Here is an 11,159-nt window from a genome sequence, read left to right on the forward strand (position 1 = left end):
TTACAGTTCTCCAGAAACCTATTCCCTTGGAGAATAGGTGGTGTATGAGCAGCAATATTACAGTTCTCTAGAAACCTATTCCCCTGGAGAATAGGTGGTGTATGAGCAGCAATATTACAGTTCTCTAGAAACCTATTCCCCTGGAGAATAGGTGGTGTATGAGCAGCAATATTACAGTTCTCCAGAAACCTATTCCCCTGGAGAATAGGTGGTGTATGAGCAGCAATATTACAGTTCTCCAGAAACCTATTCCCTTGGAGAATAGGTGGTGTATGAACAGCAATATTACAGTTCTCCAGAAACCTATTCCCTTGGAGAATAGGTGGTGTATGAGCAGCAATATTACAGTTCTCCAGAAACCTATTCCCCTGGAGAATAGGTGGTGTATGAGCAGCAATATTACAGTTCTCCAGAAACCTATTCCCTTGGAGAATAGGTGGTGTATGAGCAGCAATATTACAGTTCTCCAGAAACCTATTCCCTTGGAGAATAGGTGGTGTATGAGCAGCAATATTACAGTTCTCCAGAAACCTATTCCCTTGGAGAATAGGTGGTGTATGAGCAGCAATATTACAGTTCTCCAGAAACCTATTCCCTTGGAGAATAGGTGGTGTATGAGCAGCAATATTACAGTTCTCCAGAAACCTATTCCCTTGGAGAATAGGTGGTGTATGAGCAGCAATATTACAGTTCTCCAGAAACCTATTCCCTTGGAGAATAGGTGGTGTATGAGCAGCAATATTACAGTTCTCCAGAAACCTATTCCCTTGGAGAATAGGTGGTGTATGAGCAGCAATATTACAGTTCTCCAGAAACCTATTCCCTTGGAGAATAGGTGGTGTATGAGCAGCAATATTACAGTTCTCCAGAAACCTATTCCCTTGGAGAATAGGTGGTGTATGAGCAGCAATATTACAGTTCTCCAGAAACCTATTCCCTTGGAGAATAGGTGGTGTATGAGCAGCAATATTACAGTTCTCCAGAAACCTATTCCCTTGGAGAATAGGTGGTGTATGAGCAGCAATATTACAGTTCTCCAGAAACCTATTCCCCTGGAGAATAGGTGGTGTATGAGCAGCAATATTACAGTTCTCCAGAAACCTATTCCCCTGGAGAATAGGTGGTGTATGAGCAGCAATATTACAGTTCTCCAGAAACCTATTCCCTTGGAGAATAGGTGGTGTATGAGCAGCAATATTACAGTTCTCCAGAAACCTATTCCCTTGGAGAATAGGTGGTGTATGAGCAGCAATATTACAGTTCTCCAGAAACCTATTCCCCTGGAGAATAGGTGGTGTATGAGCAGCAATATTACAGTTCTCCAGAAACCTATTCCCTTGGAGAATAGGTGGTGTATGAGCAGCAATATTACAGTTCTCCAGAAACCTATTCCCCTGGAGAATAGGTGGTGTATGAGCAGCAATATTACAGTTCTCCAGAAACCTATTCCCTTGGAGAATAGGTGGTGTATGAGCAGCAATATTACAGTTCTCCAGAAACCTATTCCCTTGGAGAATAGGTGGTGTATGAGCAGCAATATTACAGTTCTCCAGAAACCTATTCCCTTGGAGAATAGGTGGTGTATGAGCAGCAATATTACAGTTCTCCAGAAACCTATTCCCTTGGAGAATAGGTGGTGTATGAGCAGCAATATTACAGTTCTCCAGAAACCTATTCCCTTGGAGAATAGGTGGTGTATGAGCAGCAATATTACAGTTCTCCAGAAACCTATTCCCCTGGAGAATAGGTGGTGTGATGAGCAGCAATATTACAGTTCTCCAGAAACCTATTCCCTTGGAGAATAGGTGGTGTATGAGCAGCAATATTACAGTTCTCCAGAAACCTATTCCCCTGGAGAATAGGTGGTGTATGAGCAGCAATATTACAGTTCTCCAGAAACCTATTCCCTTGGAGAATAGGTGGTGTATGAGCAGCAATATTACAGTTCTCCAGAAACCTATTCCCTTGGAGAATAGGTGGTGTATGAGCAGCAATATTACAGTTCTCCAGAAACCTATTCCCTTGGAGAATAGGTGGTGTATGAGCAGCAATATTACAGTTCTCCAGAAACCTATTCCCTTGGAGAATAGGTGGTGTATGAGCAGCAATATTACAGTTCTCCAGAAACCTATTCCCTTGGAGAATAGGTGGTGTATGAGCAGCAATATTACAGTTCTCCAGAAACCTATTCCCTTGGAGAATAGGTGGTGTATGAGCAGCAATATTACAGTTCTCCAGAAACCTATTCCCCTGGAGAATAGGTGGTGTATGAGCAGCAATATTACAGTTCTCCAGAAACCTATTCCCTTGGAGAATAGGTGGTGTATGAGCAGCAATATTACAGTTCTCCAGAAACCTATTCCCTTGGAGAATAGGTGGTGTATGAGCAGCAATATTACAGTTCTCCAGAAACCTATTTCCTTGGAGAATAGGTGGTGTATGAGCAGCAATATTACAGTTCTGGATTTGAAGCCTTGGTCTTGGAATGGCTCACATTTGGAAAGATTCATTTTTCTGTGACGTTGACTGAACAAGATACCGGGCTGGCCCAGCCCGACTTGATTTTCAGACACTAATCTTAGGTCAGTATTGTGTGTTTTCCCCAAATGGATTTGAGAAGGGTAGGCTGAACCTAGATCTGTGCCCAATGCGCCGTTTCTATCCATAGCTATATTAATCCACACCACCAGTCACAGATCACAGCCCTAACCTAGTTTTAAATCACCATGACACAGCCATAACAGACTCAGAATGATAGAGGGTGTGAGAGGGCAGAAGAGATAGAGGGACAGAGACTGGAAAATGGATTTTCTTCCAGCTGCATGAATCAAATTGAGTACAAAAGGGCATTATCAAATCGATAGATTTAATATGGCATATTAGATGAAGACAAAGGCGAGGGGAGTCTGGTGAGGGGAGTTAACTTTTGACTGATGTCACTGGGACACATCAATATAGTCCATTGCCATTTGGATGAAGGATAAGCTATGTAAAATGCAATAACACAACTCCCAAACCTCGATGAAACTTGTAAAAGGATTTTATCTCATGTATGCCTGAGTGACAGAGTATGTGTAATACATATTTTGTGTGTGTGTGTTCACGCAAAAATGGACATCATTTAAATAAGACCATCACACAGAGTAGGTACAGGACAGGACAGACTTAAATTTATTCAGACAAACATTGTGGAACTGTTACAATAAAATCAAGATATTTTCAGCCCATAACATCAACATTCCATTATAGCTCCAGAAGGGGAAAAATAAGACACTGAAGAACTCACTACACTATGCTTCTATGGAAAGAGCTACATGAATCTAGCTACATTAAGGACAATTGATTTACACACTTTAGTCTGTTAAATGCAACTGGACAAAGCCACAGTGCCTTCACATGGCAATATATTACACCCCTTTCACAGAGTATTTTTTTCTCTTTACAAAGTAAAAAATATATAGAATTAACAAAGAAGACTTTAGCAAATATGGCCATGTATGTGTTTGTTTGGACTAGCGGAGCTGTCATACTAGAACTGTGTGTGTGTGTGTGTGTGTGTTTGGACTAGCGGAGCTGTCATACTAGAACTGTGTGTGTGTGTGTGTGTGTTTGTTTGGACTAGCGGAGCTGTCATACTAGAACTGTGTGTATGTGTGTGTATGTGTTTGTTTGGACTAGCGGAACTGTCATACTAGAACTGTGTGTGTGTGTGTGTGTGTGTGTGTGTTTGTGTGTGTGTGTGTGTCTATCTGAGGACAGTTCAGTAACTGTCTAATACAGGTTGGAAATGAGAAGGACCATTTCCTTCTCAATTATTGCGCTTTTGTTATTGCGCTTTTGTAGACGTTTGAGCAACTAGGGTTACTCAGCTTTGTACACAAGTAGGCCAGGCAAGGGAGGGACAGCAGTGACATCAGGACAGGGCAAGGGTCACTTAAGACATCATGAGAGGGCAAAGGTCAAGGCCAGACTGATGGCAGGATCAAAAAAGGAGCCTTACACTGCTTCGGAAAGAGATTACTTTATACACACATGTTACAAGCATGTTACAGTCTCTCTCTCTCTCTGTGTGTGTGTGTGTGTGTGTGTGTGTGTGTGTGTGTGTGTGTGTGTGTGTGTGTGTGTGTGTGTGTGTGTGTGTGTGTGTGTGTGTGTGTGTGTGTGTGTGTGTGTGTGTGTGTGTGTGTGTGTGTGTGTATTGTGTTAGTGGAAGGTTTATTGTCTCTCTGGCTGATGTACACACAGAGAGGTCAGAGTTTAAGATGCAAAGGGTAAAAAAACGAAAGGGTCATCATGCATGTTATTGACAAGATCAACAAACAACCAATCAATATCAGGGTCAGAGGTGAGATGTCAGAGGGGATGCAGTGAACAGATGAGTTAATGTTGTGATCGATACAGGAAATCACCCAAAAGTTGTTACTAAATACACAGATATACAGTTGAAGTCGGAAGTTTACATCCACTCCACAAATTTCTTGTTTAACAAACAATAGTTTGGGCACGTCGGTTAGGACATCTACTTTGTGCATGACACAAGTTTTTTGGATGTGTACCTGTGGATGTATTACTTTTCCAATAATTGTTTACAGACAGATTATTTCACTTATAATTCACTCTATCACAATTCCAGTGTGTCAGAAGTTTACATACACTAAGTTGACTGTGCCTTTAAACAGCTTGGAAAATTCCAGATAATTATATCATGGCTTTAGAAGCTTCTGATAGGTTAATTGACATAATTTGAGTCAACTGGATGTGTACCTGTGGATGTATTTTAAGGCCTACTCAGTGCCTCTTTGCTTGACATAATGGGAAAATCTAAAGAAATCTACAAAACAAAAATGTAGACCTTCACAAGTCTGGTTCATCCTTGGGAGCAATTTCCAAATGCTTGAAGGTACCACGTTCATCCGTACAAACAATAGTATGCAAGTATAAACACCATGGGCCCACGCAGCCGTCATACCGCTCAGGAAGGAGACTCTTTCTGTCTCCTAGAGATGAGCGTACTTTGGTGAGAAAAGTGCAAATCAATCCCAGAACAACAGCAAAGTACCTTGTGAAGAAGCTGGAGGAAACAGGTACAAAAGTATCTATATCCACAGTAAAACGATTCCTCTATAGACATAACCTGAAAAGTCGCTCAGCGAGGAAGAAGCCACTGCTCCAAAACCACCATAAAAAAAAGCCAGACTACGGTTTGCAACTGCACATGGGGACAAGATCGTACTTTTCGGAGAAATGTCCTCTGGTCTGATGAAACAAAAGTAGAACTGTTTGGCAATAATGACCATCGTTATGTTTGGAGGAAAAAGGGGGAGGCTTGCAACAGTGAAGCACGGGGTGGCAGCATCATGTTGTGGGGGTGCTTTGCTGCAGGAGGGACGGGTGCACTTCACAAAATAGATGGCATTGTGAGGGAGGAAAATTATGTGGATATATTGAAGCAACATCTCAAGACAAGTTAAAGCTTGGTCACAAATGGGTCTTCCAAATGGACAATGGCCCCAAGCATACTTCCAAAGTTGTGGCAAAATGGCTTAAGGACAATAAAGTCAAAGTATTGGAGTGGCCTTCACAAAGCCCTGACCTCAAACCAATATAACATTTATGAGCAGAACTGAAAAAGCGTGTGCGAGCAAGGAGGCCTACAAACCTGACTCAATTACACCAGTTCGGTCAGGAGGAATGGGCCAAAATTCACCCAACTTATTGTGGGAAGTTTGTGGAAGGCTACCCGAAATGTTTGACCCAAGTTAAACTATTTTAAGGCAATGCTACCAAATACTAATTGAGTGTATGTACATTTCTGACCCACTGAGAATGTGGTGAAAGAAATAAAAGCTGAAATAAATGGTTCTCTCTACTATTATTCTGACATTTCACATTCTTAAAATAAAGTGGTGATACTAAGTGACCTAAAACAGGGAATGTTTACTGGGATTAAATGTCAAGAATTGTAAAAAATAAAAAAATAACTGAGTTTAAATGTATTTGGCTAAGGTGTATGTAAACTTATGACTTCAACTGTATATTGTTATGGTTGAGGGACATAGAAATAGTTAGAGAGGGGGAAGGAGAGAGAGGGGTAAGTAGAGAGAGAGGGGGAAGGAGAGAGAGGGAAGGAGAGAGAGGGGTAAGGAGAGAGAGGGGTAAGGAGAGAGAGGGGTAAGGATAGAGAGGGGTAAGTAGAGAGAGAGGGGGAAGAGAGGGGTAGAGGGGGAGAGAGAGGGGTAAGGAGAGAGAGGGGGAAGGAGAGAGAGGGGTAAAGGAGAGAGAGAGAGGGGAAGGAGAGAGAGGGGGAAGGAGAGAGGGGAAGGAGAGAGAGGGGGAAGGAGAGAGAGGGGGAAGGAGAGAGAGAGAGAGAGGGGGAAGGAGAGAGGGGTAAGGAGAGAGAGGGGGAAGGAGAGAGAGGGGTAAGGAGAGATAGAGAGGGGGAGGGGTAAGGAGAGAGAGGGGTAAGGAGAGAGAGGGGTAAGGAGAGAATAGTAAGGAGAGAGAGGGGAAGGAGAGAGAGGGGGAAGGAGAGAGAGGGGTAAGGAGAGAGAGGGGAAGGAGAGAGAGGGGTAAGAGAGAGGGGTAAGGAGAGAGAGGGGGAAGGAGAGAGAGGGGGAAGGAGAGAGAGGGGGAAGGAGAGAGAGGGGGAAGGAGAGAGAGGGGTAAGGAGAGAGAGGGGTAAGGAGAGAGAGGGGGAAGGAGAGAGAGGGGGAAGGAGAGAGAGGGGTAAGGAGAGAGAGGGGAAGGAGAGAGAGGGGGAAGGAGAGAGAGGGGTAAGGAGAGAGAGGGGGAAGGAGAGAGAGGGGGAAGGAGAGAGAGGAGCGCTATGGCTGTAAAACTCCCTCACACATTCCCCCAGTGTGAAAAACAGAGGAGAGAGTGAGAGAGAGAGGAGGGTAGAGAGAGGGAGAAAAATAGGGAAAATAAGTGAGTGACAAAATGATAGTGAAGATGAGCAAGAGAGAGGGGGAGCTAGAGGGAGTGGAAGGCTGTGAGAGAGGGAGCAGAGGAAGAGTGAGAGAGTGGGAGATTTGAACGTGAGCAATCAGTGTTAGGTCGTGAAAGGCTGTTTTCTAATTTGCTGTGTGCCTTCCTGGAACTACACTTATATTTTACAGATTGAAACATCAGTGGTGCCAACTGATTGGCTGAAGAGTAGAAGAGCTCAGTGATGTATTGTGTGAAGTTTTAGTCAGTGCTGGATCCCTTTCAAAAAAAGATTGAAAACTGCAAACTGTAGTAAGTGCAGTGGTATTTTGGACGCAGTAATTGCAGAATAACCGCAGTTAAACTGCTGAATTACTGTAGTAAAAACAACAGTTATACTGCACTCTGACTGGAATCTTTTTCCGTAAGGGATGAGCCTAAGTGTCAATCACAAGAGTCTCACACTTTAATCAAAGACCCGTTCAAGATGTGTTCCCGCTGGCCAAAGCACGCCAAAGCACGCCAAAGCACGCCAAAGCAAGAGCAATGTATCATTATGCTGCATCACAAGACCAATGAAACACAAGCCTTACAAATACAGTACTGACAACTGATAATATAGTGTCTGGCTCAGACCCTCGAATATATACGTCCGATCATCCAAGGCCTGTCATTATCAAAGTGGAATGCCACTGAGCATTGTGTGGGTGTGCTTATACTGTTCCAGTGTAAGGCTTAACTGTTCAAAAGCCTGCCTTCTGGGTTAAGCCTATCTCATCTGGGTTTGTGGGCTAGATACGTTCAGATAACTGACCTCACTTGATTACCACGCGGAATATTCTGGGGGAAAAAAAGCAGGAACTTATTTCGAATAGAAGGTATAGAATGTTCCACTTCCTCAGTCAACAGTACACACCAATGGCTACAGAAATAAAACTCTATGACAAACAAAACTATTATGCTATGTTCCTTTTAACAGACTCACTGCTTCTAGTTGTGCCCCCCACCAAAGCGAACCCTTAAAAGCATTTTCTCTTTGTGTCCGTAAATCTGCAGGCTGGATTTGGGAGGGTTAGAAAAAGGTCTGAATAATGGCAGGGCTCTTTGTGTGACCACGATTAGATTTATCTGTTCTGTAGTTCTACAGACTAAGTGCCTCCAACTGAAACAGAAGTACAAAACTAGCTGGGGGAAAAGTCATTATCAAAGCTTTCAAGTTGAAGAGAGCGGTTGCTATTTAGTAAGTGGCTAACAACATGGTTTTTAACTTTTAAAAGCTCAATTGGAAGAGGAAGCATCAAATAAAGACTGCACAGCATTGAGACAGCAAGGGGAGGGAGCACTGCAGCAGCCAATATGGACATTGTCAAATCAACATCTAATCCAATTTTATTTGTCACATGCTTCGTACACAACAGGTGTAGACTAACAGTGAAATTCTTACTTTACAGGTCCCTTTCCAACAACGGACACAGGATACATAGAGAGTTATACACTGAGTGGACAAAACATTAGGAACACCAGCTCTTTCCCTGACATAGACTGACCAGGCGAAACCAGATGTGATCCCTTATTGACGTCACTTCTTAAATCCACTTCAATCAGTGTAGATGAAGGGGAGGAGACCGGTTAAAGAAGGAATTTAATTATTGAGGCGAGGCAATTGAGACATGGATTGTGTATATGGGGCGTTCAGAGGGTGATTGGGAAATACAAACCTTTGAATGGGTTATGGTAGTAGGTGCCAGGCGCACCGGTTTATGTCAAGAACTGCCACGCAGCTGGGTTTTTCACGCTCCCATGTGTATCAAGAATGGTCCACCACCCAAAGCACATCTAGCCAACTTGACACAACTGTGGGAAGTATTGGAGTCAACATGGGCCAGCATCCCTATGGAACGCTTTCAACAACTTGTAGAGTCCATGCCCTGACGAATTGAGTCTGTTCTGAGGGCAAAAGGGCAGGGTGCAACTCAATATTAGGAAAGTGTCCGTAATGTTTGTACACTCAGTGTATCTTGCCACCCAAACTTGTCTTTCCACAGGGGCGTAGTCAGGGAACATGCAACAAAAAATAACACATCATCACTCTTTCTGGTTCTAGGGCACCCTGGAGCATTCAATAACAGCAAGAACATTATTCTCGACCAAAGAGCCTGTAGAATATTCTGGAACCAGATAATATGGTATTCTAGAACACGAGGGGTGAGGCCGGGAGCGGAAAATGGAGTCTTTGACAGAAGGGCCAGAACACACCATAGAATCTCACCTTCACACTTGTCTCTGACCTCACAGTCAGACAAGAGACTCTCAGAGACACACAGACACAGATACAGATAAAGAGAGAGAACGGGGAGATGAGAGAGTAAGAACAAGAAAGAGAGAGAGAGAGGATATAGCAATGTGTCAGTCTATGGTTGAAGGGTTTGAGGACAAACGCAGTAGCAGAGGGACACACATTAAAAGAGACTAGACCGTCTTTGTTTGAATTGAATACGTCTCTATTCTCTGAAGGAGAGTAGGAGGGACACACTATATGAAGGTTGAGTAGCGGAGAGAAAGTTTCAAGGTGAACAAGAGGCATAGAGGAGGGGATAGTCAGTTGAACACAGAGTTGATGCTGAGGGGTACGAAGGAGACGCTGGAATGGCTTCAGGTCTGTTCAGAGTTAACGGGGGTCCCTGGTTGGTTGATGGGAGAACAGGTGGGGGCGGAGCTACCAGATGTAGCCAATCTCGTCATCTTTGTCATCTTCCTCATCCTCGTCATCCTCAATGGCCCCTCTGGGATGGATCCGGCCCCGCCTCTGCTTCTGCCGGCTCCTCCCACTCTGAGCTGGCTCCTCCTCCTGGTCATCAAGGAGAATGACAGCGCCCCCACTGCCAAAATCCCCTGAGGTCTCTTGGTCCTCCTCTACACACATAGAGAGAGAGAGAGAGAGAGAGAGAGAGAGAGAGAGAGAGAGAGAGAGACGGATGGGTTAAATAAAGAGGCAGACAGGTTAGACAGAGACAGACAGGTTAGACAGAGACAGACAGGTTAGACAGAGAGGCAGACAGGTTAGACAGAGACAGACAGGTTAAACACACATTTAGACAGAGAGACAGTTGGGTTAAATAAAAAGACAGACAGGTTAGACAGAGAGACAGACAGGTTAAACACACATTTAGACAGAGAGACAGATGGGTTAAATAAAGAGGCAGAGACAGACAGGTTAGACAAAGAGACAGACAGGTTAGACAGAGAGGCAGACAGGTTAGACAGAGAGACAGACAGGTTAAACACACATTTAGACAGAGAGACAGATGGGTTAAATAAAGAGACAGAAAGGTTAGACAGAGAGTCAGATGGGTTAAATAAAGAGACCGAGACAGACAGGTTAGACAGAGAGGCAGACAGGTTAGACAGAGAGACAGACAGGTTAAACACACATTTAGACAGAGAGACAGATGGGTTAAATAAAGAGGCAGACAGGTTAGACAGAGAGACAGACAGGTTAAACACACATTTAGACAGAGAGACAGATGGGTTAAATAAAGAGGCAGACAGGTTAGACAGAGAGGCAGACAGGTTAGACAAAGAGACAGACAGGTTAAACACACATTTAGACAGAGAGACAGATGGGTTAAATAAAGAGGCAGACAGGTTAGACAGAGAGACAGACAGGTTAGAGCAGAGGTTCCCAAACTTCTTCGGCCAGTGACCCCATTTTGTTCTAATTTATTTTGCAACCCCACCCTATAGAAAAGGTGATCAATGTTAACTTTTTTAAATGGGCTATTACAAATCAGTCTGACAGTACTTTTGACAGTGGTTTTATTTATTTAACCTTAATTTAATCTGAAGGAAGTATGGTTTGAAGTGACTGAAAGGCATCAGAAAGGTCTTGGGATGTTCAGAAGATCATCAGACAATCATTCTGTTTGATCTTGATGTTCTTTTCTCCCCAGTCTGATTTAGTGCCTGGTCTTGTCCACTCTGTTCTAATGAGGCTTGTTGGGTTTTGTAAAGAGAAACAGAAGACACATACGTGTTCCTGAGAGTCTAACCTTTCAGTGATGGGGTCATAATATGTAGTTTAAACCAATCAAAAGATAGAGCCACATTTGTAGGAAGAAAACAGAAACCCCTCTGTTTTTTACAGTCACATCTAGCGGCTACCGGAGGTTACTGACATAACCCCGGTTCTATGAACCAAGTGCAATTAAAGAGTTTCTCTCGCAACCCCATTT

At 43.5% G+C, this 11,159-nt stretch overlaps 1 protein-coding gene across 1 annotated transcript in view; it reads right to left on the minus strand.

The window, feature by feature from the left end:
- Positions 1 to 8,174: 8,174 nt before the first annotated feature.
- Positions 8,175 to 11,159, minus strand: part of LOC118372759 (testican-1-like) — a 473,522-nt gene continuing 470,537 nt past the window's right edge. Inside the window, exon 12 of the mRNA XM_052488275.1 lies at positions 8,175 to 9,840. Within this exon, the coding sequence (XP_052344235.1) occupies positions 9,644 to 9,840 (197 nt within the window). The 3' untranslated portion in view covers positions 8,175 to 9,643. The remainder of the gene's footprint in view (positions 9,841 to 11,159) is intronic.

The sequence above is a fragment of the Oncorhynchus keta genome, chromosome 30, assembly GCF_023373465.1.
Source record: "Oncorhynchus keta strain PuntledgeMale-10-30-2019 chromosome 30, Oket_V2, whole genome shotgun sequence".
In the NCBI taxonomy this organism is placed as follows: domain Eukaryota; kingdom Metazoa; phylum Chordata; class Actinopteri; order Salmoniformes; family Salmonidae; genus Oncorhynchus; species Oncorhynchus keta.